The 15,941-nt window shown below is 32.2% G+C and overlaps 1 protein-coding gene across 1 annotated transcript in view; it reads right to left on the minus strand.

Moving 5' to 3' along the window:
- Window positions 1–275: 275 nt before the first annotated feature.
- Window positions 276–15,941, minus strand: part of LOC117100125 (serine/threonine-protein kinase BRSK2-like) — a 40,851-nt gene continuing 25,185 nt past the window's right edge. The window contains exons 4-6 of the mRNA XM_033239708.1: window positions 6,074–6,214; window positions 1,568–1,718; window positions 276–329 (exon numbers count right to left, since the gene is read on the minus strand). Coding sequence (XP_033095599.1) covers window positions 276–329; window positions 1,568–1,718; window positions 6,074–6,214 — 346 coding nt within the window. The remainder of the gene's footprint in view (window positions 330–1,567; window positions 1,719–6,073; window positions 6,215–15,941) is intronic.

Consider the following 15,941-nt stretch of genomic DNA (forward strand, 5'->3'; position numbering starts at 1 on the left):
TGCAAAGAAACTATAACCCTGAAAGAAACTGAGATAATCCTTGCAAGAAACTCTGCCTCCAAAGTTAACCACTTTTCTTCAGTTATCGATCACAAGTCACAACTTAACCAATCACAGTTTGGAATCATTTTCAGATGCCAACTAGTGAACGATCATGGAACAAACCAAAAATACCAGAATATATAAAAAATCAAACAAATATGAACCAAATATAAAGGGGCTCCCAGCCTCCCCACATTTATGACAACCATTTGAAGGAAGCAGCTGGCAAATGCCTATTTGGAGAATTCTGTCAGTGATAACATGCAATTTCCAGCAACCAAGGTCATCTGGGAAAGGCAATTGATGCATAAACCAGCATCATGATTGAGCCTGGTTGGTATCACAGATAACATTGAAATGGAATTTTAAAATGTTATAAAAATTTCCAAATATATTTTGTTAACTCTGATTAAGCAAAAATCAATTTTTCAACAGGATCATATTCTCCATCAAGAACTTTAAAATTCAATATTTAAATTGCATTAAATTGTTTTAGTTTTCAAAATAAAAAAAAAACATGTTTTTGTTTATATAGATTGTTGCTTACAGTATGACTTCATATATAATCCACATTTCCTTGAAAACATCATAAATGCCAAAGATAACTTGTCTTTAATTCAGACAAACATGATACCAATATATCCAGATGAGCAAGGAATTCATAGATGAAATTGCAGTATCTTTTGAAGTGTGCAGATAAGACGTTTGCCTTGGAGTAAAAACTGTCCTCCCTCTACTCTCCAAGGATCATGCTGACGTCAGCAGATTGAGCTTGTGAAAATATTGGAACATTTATTAATTATTATTTAAAATCACCCTCAAGACTACATGATCATAATACAAATATGACTCCATAACAGAAAATAATCAATGCATTATCACATGTGGTTGGTTTACTTCCCGCTCTGGTAATACTATTGTGATTCCTAATTTAAATTGTACATCCAACCAAGTAGTATCTCCAATATTGCAGAGTGTGTGTTATGTAGAAAAACACAACAGCAACAACTATTAAGTTCACCTTCCACGTAACTATTATTATTTTTGTTTATAGTATAGTCCATATAGCCTTTATGCTCATAAACTTTTCAAAATACAGTTTATTTAAAAAAATAGTGTTCATTATAAATTGAAAATTGTCAGTGGCTACTTGCTAATGCTCTAAAAGTTACCACACTTTTCTTAAATATTAAGTTTCTGCGGCCATAATAGGCACTAGATTCCACATGAAAGAGGAACGCGGACTATTATCTAGACTTCCAATAGGCTTGTGAAATGCTATGTGAATTCCAGAGCCTAATATGCAAACAAAACACCAGAATGGATAACACTGCCTTTCCCTGCCATTTATTTATAAAATTATTTATATTTATTTTGCCTTCCTGTATTTTTACTCTGATTGCACTTCTATGACCACTTTACGCCGATTGTGTTTATTCCAATAACAGATGAAAATATTAATAAAAATACATACAGTAATATTAACAAAATAATACAATGATCCAATGCAGGTTGTGCAACTTACACGAATGACTTCTGGGCATGCATAGTGGGGAGAGCCGCAACTTGTTTCTAAGTACGTTCCCGCAACCTGCAGTGACGCCATTCCAAAATCAGCAACACGAATGTTGTTTTTCTCATCTAATAGAAGGTTCTCTGGCTTCAAATCCCTATGGCTATGAGAGGAAAAGAGTTAAAGGAGTTAATATAAATTATCAATTAAAATGTTAAATCATGATTACACTACAATTTATTCATATTGCAACAAAAGTGCTGACACTAAAAATGGTATCATGGTTCTTGTTAAAATTAATTGAAAACTAATAATGCAATGATTGTAATTTTCATTTTTTTTTTATAATTGTATTATTTTGTAATTATTTTATCAAACGATACATTTTAAATTTTATGCATATTTTGTAAGTTGAACAATAAAAGTTTTTTTGATGACATTTAACAAGATAAGTGAAGCTATCGTAAGTGTATTGTCGATGACAGGTGAAGTGATATTACCAAGAGCATCATTATCTTATGTTACATAATACCAGTCTTACATATGATTATCATTCTTGTGTCATTCTATGAGCATGTCATATCATGTAAAATGCCTATTGTTTGATTGTTTTCAAGCTTTTCAATGAAATTATTGACATGAGGACATAATATGGTTATTGACCCAAATAACCAAGTTATAATCTGTGAAGTGCTTTTAGACTATGCTACAGTATATCATAACATTATCCATATCATACAAAATATTCTCATCATGAAAACTATCAACATCATTATGGTTGTTATTTGTAGTTTAATTATAGTGCAACAATGTTTACTGTAAAGTTTTTATTCATGTGGGATATCACCGACTATTATCTTTCTTGAGTATATTATTCTTCCAATTATTATTATAATTATTATATCTGTATACTTTTAATAATGTTTATACATTATGCTATGTTTAAATCATATTTGCTTCCCATTTTCGATATGCCGTATATTTGTATGAGTCCCTTAAGCCACTCTGCGTTGGCTGACGTGATTCCATGTAGATGTCCATGTCCATGCGAGAAGGGGCTCATGTTAAACAAGAACAATAATATAAGTGCTACTGTACATTTTCCCCTTCTTTATACTGGTAGCATGTTCAGTACACATCTTCTTCCTGGTCTCCCACAGGGCCCACCAATGCTTTATAAAAATCTAATGAGGCTTAAAATTTGTTTTAATCATGAGAAAAAGTCCTGCTGTCACAGGAAGCGAACCTAGGAGCCTGGGGTTCCAAGGCAGGCACCTTAACCACCAAGCTATTTAATTCCACTTTCTACCATTATTAATAATTTAGATTACGTTAGTTTGTAATCAAATTAAATAAATACGGCTTGTTTATCTGCGTACATGCATTTTGGAAGCAGCTGACTTATTTGAGGTTTGAGCGATATAATTACGTAAGCTACTCTGACCTACTTTCAGTTTTGTTGTCTTTTGGTTAAATAAATAAACGAAATGAAATGAGACATTTGATGTTGATAGTTATACTTTCAATTAATGTTTTATTTTGGTTTGACTTAACATCACAATCTAATATATTTTATAAATATTTTTTTCTGATCTACTGTATGTATGATGTATTAAAATTTCATCATGCAATATTTTTATTTGCTATACTAATGCCCAGGTTAGAGGATGTTAGCATAATAGTGGTATTTTACACACTAAAAAATATTTATTATTTTCAATAACATTACATTATTACCTGTATATAGTGACACAAATCAGTAGTGATATTGGCATTCTGTGAACGAGATACTTAGGCGTCATGTCCAAATTATTGAAAACGACAATCACGCGTTGGACGCGTTTTCTATTGTTCTCTACAAGCGACGTTGTTTTGTAAAGTTTCCTGGCGTTTGACAACGCTAGTATGCATAGTTCGAAAATAGCTCCGCCTCTCATTGATGCTTCACTGATTTTTTCAAACAACGCGTTTAACATGTTTAACCTGTTTGGATTTCGTTTTATTTCAAAAAGGAATTTAAAACTAAAAACACGATTTTATAGACTCGTTATATTTTGCGTTGATATATTACGAACAGAAATATATACGTTTTCCATTCAATTACCGAGAAACTTTATGTAAAACTAAATGTAATACCTGAATAAACCACCTGCCTAAGCCTGATGGCCACAAATCAAGAAGGCAGCCATCGCACACATACCTCGCAGGGTGTGCACTGACAGCACACCTTGCACAATGGACAAAGCTTGTGGTTGTCCTTCTTGGGACTAGGCTTAGGCAATCAGTAGGTTTATCTAGGTACCGGTAAGCATTCACGAAGTAGACCACCTTATTATTGTAACAGTTTATTCTATAAAAAAACTCTGCATCAAATCAATAGTGTCTTGAATGCTTTGTAGAATGATTAGTTGTCAAATTAGATCACTTGTCAGATGCACCATGAAGCTTGATTTTGTACTAGTTAACAAATATTGTTCATAAGTTTTTTTTTTGTTTTTTTAAAATTTATATCAAGGTTTGTTCGGTATAGTGTGTTCAATACGTGTCTGGTACCCCAAGAGGTAGCATACTAAGTTATAGGACTGCTCAGGAAACATGATTTGGGAATTAATTAATATTTTAAATCAATTTCTTAATTTATTAAAGATGCATCATCTACAAACCCTGAAAACATTTTATGAATTGCTCATTTGGAAATTAAATTTGAAACATTTTGTTTTCTGCTAAATCTCTTTAATTTCTTAAGTTTTACGAACATTTTTTCACAATCTCCTTTGGGGCATTTTTTTTTATTTGTTGACGTTTTTCGTCTATACCTTTTATAGAATTCTATCATATATATAATATAAAGGAACAGTGGTATGATGCGAGTTATTTACCATACTCATGAATAACCACTATATCGTATAGCGTTACGTAACATATTATGCGGAAACGGAGACGAACCGATTGGTTCAGACGACGATCGGACTACGCCTGAAGAGAGTCCAGACGGACCGAAAATTTGCGTCATATACAGTAAGTGTTGAATGCTGTCTCTTAAGTAGAGTATCATCAGTTGAGAACATGAGAAGTGACTTGAGGAAATTAACATTCACAACAATAGAGTATGTATATGACGTCTGATTACAAGTTGAGGAGTGACTTGAGAGAACCACTGACAACAATAAGAAGTCTGATTAGCAGTTAAGGAGGGACTCGAGAGAATCAACATCAACAACACCCGACCCGAGATTCAAGCTTGATAATAATTAACTTTGTGCCCATAATCATCCATCTATGTTGGTTGTAAATGTAAGCATCCTAAATTATTAAACCCTTCTTATAATAATAATAATAATAATAATAAACATTTATATAGCGCCAATTCAAAAATTTATCAAAGGCGCAGGAGAAAACAAACTCAGTAACATTTCTCAAAAAGGTGAAACTTTAAGTTCTTCTTAAAAGAATATAAATTAGGCGAATTACGAAAAGAAAAAGGAAGAGAATTGAACAGAGAAGGAGCTTGAACAGAAAAAGCACGTTGACCATATGTTTTGGTTTTGTTTCGAGGAGATGGAACTGTCAAAAGATTTTTTGAAGATGAACGAAGATGGCGGATAAGTACATGAAATTTTAAGTGATGCAACAAATATAATGGTTTGTGAAACGCAAGTAACTTATATACCAAAAGAAGCAATTTGAAAATACAACGTTGTTTAATGGGAAGCCAATTAAGACACTTAGGGCTGGTGTTATGTGTTGACGTCTTGGGATCAGTGAAACAATACGAGCAGCAGAATTTTGGATTTTTTGTAAACGCAGAATTTTGGTATCGGGTAGTGCAATAAAAAGTGAGTTGCAATAATCTAACTTAGATGAAATGAAGGCATGGACTAAAACTTCGACTGATTTATGTGAAAGAAACTTCGTATTCTCCAAAGATTACGTATAAAAAAGAAAGAAGATTTACAGAGCGCAGATATATGTGGAACAAACGTAAGACTTTCATCAAGTACAACGCCTTCGAACAGATGAAACTGGGTTAATGGGAATGTCATCAATATATATGGACTGAAATTGAGGTTTTGGATGGAATTTATGATGAAATTATTATGATGAAATGGGCACCTACAGTACATTAACCAAACCTATGTACCTGTATATTACATGCTATGACGATTAATGTGTATATTTAGATCATAATCATTTAGTAGTTCATAATTTAGAAACTATTTTGTTTCTTTTCCATTCAATAACTCACCTGAAGACATTCCAACACACAGTATATTTTTAACTATTGCTCAGGACTTTTACAGACATGTTTCATCTATTTTAACATTTTACCTAATCAATCTAAATGGTCCCTCAATGCAATTTATTTCAATATTTACCTTCAGGCTATTTACCATCAGGCTTCACCTGAGCAAAAGCTTGTGTTAAATAAATAACATCTAAGTTAGTCTCAGAGTGCTGCCTTTTAATTTTCTTTGTATGAGATTTAATATTCAACAGCAAAAAATAATTTATACTCACCATATAGAATGGCTATGACAAAAATCTATGGCAGAAATAATTTGACGGAAAAATTTGCGAGCTTCTTTTGGTGTGAGGCGCCCTTTTTTCACAAGGTAATCAAATAATTCCCCTCCAGATACATGCTCTAAAACTAGGTACCTGAGAAAAGAGAAATATATTTCAATAAACAAAGATAAGAAAAAAGCTAGTACAACAAAAATATGCTGAAATTTGTCATAACTTTGTAGTTTATAGTTTATCCAAACTGGGGAACTTATCTGACACAAGCATACAAACCATATGCGAAAATATGTAGGGAACGAAAATGAAGTCTTGGTTATGCGTTGTGGAATCTATAGGCAATAACATACCAGAAGAAAGATGGAATTGTCCATCTTCTTTTTCAACCGCCAACATTTGAAGATTCCTGTTGCTTGGTCAACAACAAAAACCAACCATTGAAACAGCAACAACCATTAACACACTCATACTTTCTCCATTTCTCTATACTCACTTAATTACTCCACAGACCTTCTCATCGGCTAAAAACATTTTTTGCTTCTCATGATAAATGCCTTACTAGTGCTACCTTAACAAGTATACAGTAGCACAGAATTTCAAATACTTTACAATAATTTTACCTGCAAAACAGGTCAATACTTCAGACTTCATGTCTACATGTACATAATCTTAGAGGTTCACCAACAACTGCTTGACAGCCAATTCCCAACCCATCAATTTTCTTGAATATCTCATAATATATATTGTCAATCAAAATGAAACACAGTAATTTACTGCATATTATTTCATGGCATTTTATTGCATTAAGAAAAATACTGTGGAATATTTTATTGAGTAAAACTATAAACATCTACAGTATGGTATTTTAAGTACATAAACATTTTTACTGTGTCTTATGAAGTTAAGTGTCTTTTTATCTGTAATATTTTACTCGATATATTATTGTTTATAATTGCATTTCTCATTCCTTAATAATTGGAACTATAGGTCTCCCTCTAATTAGGACCCCTCCAATTAAAGACCACCTCCAATTAAAGACTACTTTTCAGTGGTCCCAAATAAACAAATGTTTTTTAATTTTATTATTTTAATGAGAGACCAAAGCTGCTAAAGACAATGAAAACCCCGGTCCCAAAAGTAGTCTTTAAATGGAGGAAGACCAGTATTTGTTTTAAATCATTAATTGACCAATTATTATTATAGAGCTAAATTTAATATTGTGAAGGATTAGTACTGGTGATTTACATTAAAACTGTGAGTACTTGACAGATAATTTGCCAGTGACAAGTACACTCGACATAGATCTGGTATCCACACAATTACTTTAAGTACAATCAATTTTTAAGATGGCTGTGTTTGAAAGCCATTTCTATTGCTTCTTCCAAGACAGGTAACCTTACCCCGGTATTCTTAAAACGAACTTTAGTCGTAGTTCGAGCTAAAACTTTAAAATTACATCATTCTGTATTCTTAAAACGAACTTCGACTAGCACTACGACTAAATGACGTGAACCTCGACTAAAATGATACCTCCGCAGGCCGATTTTTTTAGTCAGCCTAAGGTCAGGCTAAATCGCCGACTTGAAATATTTACCCCACTAAAAACGTGTTTTTTGTAACTCACGATAAAATGAAACGAATAAAAACGATTGTATATGCAGGTTTGATACTGATATTGATATATCTTCGGTGTGTTAAACAAAAGAGACATCAAGTTTAGCTTCTAGAAGGAGAAATTAACATGTTTTGCTAGCCACATGCGATAGTTCCTGATTTGCACGAAATCCCCTCGCGTTGCTATCACATAGCTTCACAATAACAACAACAAAGATGGCGCCGCCCTCGCTCGGGCTCAACTATAATAGTTCTCCAAAGAAAGCAAATTCTCTATTGTAATATGTTAACAACTAATATAGTTATTATTTTAGAAAATTAATTAATGGAATGATCGTCTATTATGAATTATGAGGAAATACGTTTTTGAAACACAAACGGCAGCCTAATATTCATCCGCGTTACCGGATCTCTAAAATTTCGCCTGCTATTAAAGATAGCCCTTTTCATTGGTTAGTTTGATAGTCGTGGCTTGCCAGTCGTCTTCAGTTAAACTAAAACTAGGACTTGATTTAGTCGTAGTTAAAACTTTGACTACATTGTTTGTGAATACAAATTGAAGTTAAAGATGCAACTAGCACTAAATGAAGTTCTAGTTCGAAGTTCGACTAAAGTTTGTTTTAAGAATACGGGCGTTATTGTTTTTGGCCTGGAGTCATTAAACAATTCTAAAAAACAAAACAGAATTGAAATCATAAAATTATCAATTATAACTTGCTAATTTTGGGGTGAAAGATCATAGTACACGGTCACAGAAAGTCAATTTCTTTTTAACTATTTGGCAATCAAGGATATGGAAATGTAGGCACTATAATGACCATTCTAGTTTATAGATGCTTTACCTCCAAGTTGACTAGGAGCTTGCAAAAGGTAATGTGAAGAGCGATAGTTCATAATTAGGTTAAGTATTAATTATTCCGGTGTACAGCTGTGTCATGGTTCAGTGAATTATATCACCTTGCAATAAGATTGAAAGGATGATCTAAGTCATCAACTTTAGTACATAATAATCAAACTAGATATGTTATTACAAATACGATACAATAAATCAACTGAAGGTTTAAACATTGTCATTGGTAATTCAATATTTCATCAGATATTTCATGTACCCGGTACTTTTTTGTATTTTGTAAATTACCATATATTTCTTAAACATTTGTTATTTAGTGGAAGGTGATTATAATTATATTTGTGAATTCCAACTTTTATCTTTTGTCTTTATAATTTCATATGAATTTGTATTAATTTGTAATGGATAATAATGTTCTCTTGAACTTATGGCAGTCAATGGAAATAGTTATATCGCTACCTCTGAATAAGGATTTTATTATAAATATAAATTTCATTGTTGACTCTGTTTTTCTATGTCCTGACTGTTCAGGCTTAACTGCAGACAAATAATTTTTTCCCATTAGCACCAGTTAGATATGAAGCTTTGCACCTGGGGTAGGAATGTACCATACTGTCCCCTATAAAAGGCCTACTGTTGTACAGCTGGATGGAGGCAGCTTGGTGTTTTATAGCCTGAGACATGGGATCATAACCATTCTGTTTGGCAATGATCAAATGTTCAGTAGTACACTTCTTTTTTATGTTTTTATATATGAAGCAGGAACATTTTTTACTGATTCAGTGTTCTTTTTCTTCTTTTTTTTGCCAAATTCAGGCTCAAAATATTTTTATTTCACATACCTTTCGAAGATAGGAAAATTATTGTACAATCCTACTGTATATTACTTTACTATGTTAAAGGTATTATTTATATAGTCACACCTACTACACGTAAGGTACAGAAAACTTTTGTTGATTTTTCTTTTTTTTTTTTAAATAAAATCCTCATTTGACATTTTACCTCAGCCTCAACATGTTCTTATTTTTAAAGTAATTTTAGACTCAGTGTTTTTATAAAATGTGTTCTTATAAAGAAGTATACTTGTCCTGCGCTAAGGGTTGTGCCTGTGAAGCTATGCTCTTTGTATTAAGCTATTTTAAGGCAACTTCACACAATTTAATCCTAAGAATCTTCATAAGTATCATAGTATGCTCTTTCCACGTTATCAATGCATATATAGAATGCTGACCTAGATGCCACATAGACACTTTCTTCAACAATCACATGACCTTAGTTTCACTTTTTTTTCTCCAAAATCAAATGATCTTTTTTTTTTATTAGCGGATGCACGGCAAAAGCTTAACCCTATAGCAAGGCCCAATAAAGGATGGGTCTGATGTTGAATGTCCAAAACAAAGCCAAGGACCGTAGCCAATCGCATGGCTGGCATATAGCGTGAAACATTTTTTTATAGCCCATCCACAATGCAAGCTGAGGTATCTACACGTACAGTATGAGCCTGGACGGAATTTGACAGCATGATGTTAAAAACTTGAGCAGCAACCACTGAAAATATAGATGAGCATCCTTGCCCTTCAACCTCCTTTACCCACTTCATTATCCCCTTCCCAATTTATTACTCCTTTCTACTTCATTACCTCCCTCTACTAACAAACTGCAAAGCTAGGTACATGTGCCACTATATGACACTATAGCTTTATCAATCATGATATTCAAGCAGCATTAACATACATGGTAATAGGATTGCAGTGACTCATCCTAATCACCTGTTGTCTCCTCAATGTCATCACTCATCACCTAGATTGCCGTTTTGTCTCATCTTATTATCATTGTCATTCACTATTTCTACAAATCATTCATCATTTACTTTGAAAAATCTGAAGAATGGTCATGCACCAATCATTGGAATTCTGCTGAATGAAGTTACATGTTAGACATGATGTTAAGGACAGGATAAAATAAGGGTATTTTTTTTGGTGTGAATCACACCAAGGATAACCCACTACTCTGAAGACTTGTTTCCCGTGGGAAACTCTCCAATTCCAATGTTCTGGGTTTAAATCCTGTTTAAACCAGGAATTTTCCTAAAAAAATCTTTACGGTTTTGTAAGCTTACATAAAATATTCTATTCCCTAAGTCCCTTATGAACATTTATTGTTGAAAGTGAATGGTTTGTTTGGTAGAATCAAGTCTTCTTGGATACGGTCTTAAAACCAGAGACACTTTTACACATCAGGGTCATGTGTATCTTAAAGAAATTTACTGAATCTTACAGAAGAAAAGCATTGTTACCTATATGCTTTGGTGGTACGTTTGAGCCCAATAGGAATGGACCACGCCCATGCAAATAGGCACAATGACACTGCATGGGTTAAATAAATGTATGAATAAGAGAATAAATAAGTAAAATGAATGAATGAATGATTAAATGATGGATAATATGAGAGACTGAACAGATGGATAAATGGAGAAATGATTGAAGCTGATGTACAAAGGAAAAAATGAACAAAAGGATGAATATATGGATGAATGTAAATTGATGGTGGAATAGATGAATGAATACTGTAGATGAATATTAATCTCTCATTCTTCAATCCAGTTCCACCACAAACTTCATTACCATGCTAGTGTCGTGATTCACTAATAAATGATCACTATGGCAACAATATAGCGATCATGCATGAGTTGTTATTAACATTACACCAATGAATACATTTAGTATTGCAACTCAATCTCTTAATAATTATGAAGATTAGTGTTTTGTTACTCTAATATTTATGAAATTGGTACTTTCAGATAATGATTAGTGAAAGCTATTATTTCATTCATTCATAAACATCAGACCATCCTATTACATGTTCAAGGGATGTTCTTTCTCTATCATTATCATCATCATCCTCATTATCATCATCACTGTACCCTCCTAAGCACCACCTTTATCATTATTAGGAGTAGTTTTGCCATATTATTTTATTATTTCTTGCTCTTCTAATACAAATTTTACATAGAAGTGTTAAACAATAATTGTTTTATTACAATTCTTTTCATCACTGGATTATCATCATTATCATCACCATCATCACTACCACTGTCATTATCATCCTTATTGTCACTCCCTGCAGCCACTGTGTTGATCGTCAATCATTCATAATCTGAAATTTACTTAAAAATATAATTCTGTCTAATGTTTGTGTTTATTTTTACTTCAAATTTAGTTGTTATTATTAATATCCGAATTACTATTCTCTCCATTATCCTTAACATTATAAACCTTCATAAAACTGAGAATGTTCCATACTACTGTGTCTGCTGGTATGTGGAATACGAAGTGGAATCATAAGACTAATACATAGTATATTACTACCACACTGTTATTGCACTTTTTAGCATCATCTTTTTACCATTATCATTGTGGTTTTCATCCTTATCATCATTATCATAATTTAATCATTACCAATGGTAGAGCTGTTGGGAATCACAGTACATTCAAACACCGCACAATGCATTAAGTACATCATGTAAACCAATTATTAATCATGGCTCGATACATCATTCCACACGTCTATGTAGGCCATGTCACTTACATACATAATGCTAAACATTACAACAGTAGCATTAACCATAGTATTTGATAGTTCAGACAAACATACATTATTAGTACACTAACAACCGATGTTCAATATCTAGGGATCAGCTACAAACTCTGAAACAGGGATTAAATTATTGAGCCATGCTAACATTTCGTGCTTTTATAAAATGACAATAACTAATTTCAGACTATTGCACATTACTTCTAGGTTTTAAATGCTATAAAATGTAACTTCTTCCTTACTAACTAATTAATTCATTTAAAATTTATTATGTTTCTTTTTTGTTTCTATTTCATTGTTACCTACAGTAACAGCAAGGCTAATGTAGTGGCTTTGAGAGGGAAAAAAATCCTTGTCACATGATTTGAACCGAGGACCCTAGAATTGGAAGGTAAGCACTTTAACCACCAAGATACTCCTAAAACTAACTAAATCCTTTCCGAGCCACTGGGGCTCATAGGGCTGCAGCTTATCCCCAGTTTCTGTAGTGTGAAGCGGATAAGAGTTGTACTCCCTGGACGGGACACTAGTCCGTCGCAGGTTAGTCCCCAGCAGTTTGCTGGTACCCATTGATACAGCTGGGTGGACTGAAGCAATGTAGCTAAAGTGCCTTGCCCAAGGACACAAGCGAATCTGCACAGCAGAGACTCGAAACTCTGACCTTACGATTGAAAGCCTAAACGTCAAACGCTGTGCCAAACTGCCGCTATACCAAGATACTCCACTTCACCCTATTCATCAACAATTTAGATTTTCTTGATTATTATACCAAGATTCGAATTTCACAACACCAATTGCTGTAGAAAGGGCCTTCCACTGCTGTGGTAAATCCAAGGATTGACAGTAAGATATTTTTTCAAAAGAAGAATAAATTACTATAGTAAAGCCATAGCCCATAGCAACCATTTGCTGCTGAAGCATTTTGAAGAAATTCGAACCCTGTTATACTGTAGGTCTACTATTTATAAAATTAAAAAATATTTATAAAAACATGGAAATGTAGCAATTAAAGAAGATACAAATATAAGCAATGACTTTGCATTCCTTAATATACTGTACAATTCAAAAATTAATTAATGTAATCAAAAACATTAGAATGGCAAAATTAAATTAACAAACTTATATAAAATATAATTAATGTTATATACTACATTTTTCAAAATATTACTAAACGTTTTTTTATGAAAGTTGGGTATACAACATGGAGAGGCAAGATAGCCACATAGTCATTACCCTTAAAAACAATAAAAGCTGTTGATATTGTTGCAAAAGAAGAATAAATTACTATAGTAAAGCCATAGCCCATAGCAACCATTTGCTGCTGAAGCATTTTGAAGAAATTCGAACCCTGTTATACTGTAGGTCTACTATTTATAAAATTAAAAAATATTTATAAAAACATGGAAATGTAGCAATTAAAGAAGATACAAATATAAGCAATGACTTTGCATTCCTTAATATACTGTACAATTCAAAAATTAATTAATGTAATCAAAAACATTAGAATGGCAAAATTAAATTAACAAACTTATATAAAATATAATTAATGTTATATACTACATTTTTCAAAATATTACTAAACGTTTTTTTATGAAAGTTGGGTATACAACATGGAGAGGCAAGATAGCCACATAGTCAATTTGACTAGTGGCTAATAATAGCCTCCTCCTTAAAATAGAAATCAAACGGATCCAGACTGATGCAAACATGGTCCTCAACTCGCCTAAATCTCTTGAGAGGGTTCTTCGAGGAGCTGAGCATTTTTTTGTTGTTATAAAAGACCCGAATTCAATACTCGACAAAGAGCCGGGTATCAAACCCAGGCCCTGGCGTGCAAGAGGCAGGAACCATACCAATTAGCCAAACGCTCAGCTCATATATTGTTAAGATCATTTTTAAAATTTTTATTTTTTATATAAATTATTATCATCATGAATCATCATTAAATAAAATATTATTAATTATCCTTTATTATTCTCATCAGTCATCACTTGCACGAAAGAAAAAAAGAAGAAAAGATTAATATTTTAAATTTTATTAATGGGATACAGTACCTACCGTAAATATCTAAAATAAGTTAAGTTCTGTAGAACAGTACAGTATATTCACAGCATGGTCCAGTACAAAGTTGACTACTTACAATTCCTGAACCAAACATAAACATTCAAACTAGAAGACATTAAAACTGAAGTTCTATACTTCAGCCATTTGAAGTAGCACTTGATTCATAAAAGCATTAATAAAATAATACACACAACAAAAATGTTACATTGTGTAGGAAGTGTGCTATAACTAATTACAGTATTATTACATTTATAGTGTTTATTATTCAATTTATAGTTGATCTTAGATATTTTAATGCAAACATATAATTCTTGTATTCATTGCTTATTTTACTTACAAATTTTGCACCTTTAACACTAGTTATCAATTTACAATTCTTATTGTATCAATAGTCAAGGCAAAGTATAAATATTAAAAATAATTTTATTTACTAATAAATTATTATATTATTAATAATTATTTATAATAATTAACATAAATTATTGTAATAATTATTGTTAAATGTTATCATTACAGAGGTCCCGAGTCTCCTGTTCTCTTGCGAGACTGTGCTGTAGACAAGAATCCTGGAAAATTACCCATCTCCAGCTAATTCACAATATTTCCATGTTTTTATTACTGTTGAGAAAGCTCATTAACAGACCTCCCAGAAGTGGCTTTTTCCAATTTGGGACCCCTGTAATTATTATTAATTAGACTTACAGTATCAAACCTAAAGACTTAATAATCAAATTTCTACTTATATTACAGAGGCATCCATTACAGTACATACTAACATCAATTTATTGCTTATGAATAATTCATGTGACCTCTACTTTGACCTCTAAGTACCATATCTAATGCAGTGAAGATGAGTATAACATGGAGTTATTGAGGCAAAGAACCTAAGAATATATGAAATATATGTTGTTCTACTTTACAGTTAACAAAATTCATACTTTTATAACTATTTCTTACAAGTTACATATTATAATAAATAAAAATAAATACTATACGTTAAAAATATTAAATTTTAACTATCTTTATAATCAATCAAATAATTAATTTAGGAGGCTCATAAAAATGAATGAGAAAATGAGTAACAATATTAAATATCACACAACTTCACCAGGTTAAAAAATTGAGGTTTAGTGAAATTAACATTTTATTGATCATTGTCTTGGGAAATTAGCGATCACACCTGCATTTGAGAAATTTGCTTCGGCAACCCTTTCGGGTGTTGCACCAACATGAAAACGTCAAGCCACTTAAACGACAGCAGAACTGATGGATGAGAGAATTTTAATTTGATGACTCGTATGCGATAAGGTGAACAAGCTTTCAACAGCTAATTTGTGAACATGAATTAGGAGGGGTGAACTCTAGGTTGTTAGCCTACAATACAAGGCTATGCTGGAGATACAGTAGTATAATATAGTACGTACAATTTTCACATTATAAAAGAGAGAAAGGGAAATATGGACAGAAAACGAGAAGGAAAATGAAAAGAAACAGGAATAGGGAAAATAATTAGTTCATAACAATTTATTTTATAAGGTAAAGGGAAAATAATTAGTTAAATAGTTATTTATCTAAGGTAGAATAATTAGTTAATAATTATATATATTTTTATGCATACATGTGTTACCATGTGTTATACAAAACCTGTTACATATTATATATTATACTGTACAACATTTCTGAATAACACTATTCGTGTCATCTATCTAATTATGCAAGCTCAACTGACAGCTTATTGCATAA

This window comes from Anneissia japonica, unplaced genomic scaffold (genome assembly GCF_011630105.1).
Source record: "Anneissia japonica isolate Jap-2015-1 unplaced genomic scaffold, ASM1163010v1 scaffold241_len727266_cov204, whole genome shotgun sequence".
Lineage (NCBI taxonomy): Eukaryota > Metazoa > Echinodermata > Crinoidea > Comatulida > Comatulidae > Anneissia > Anneissia japonica.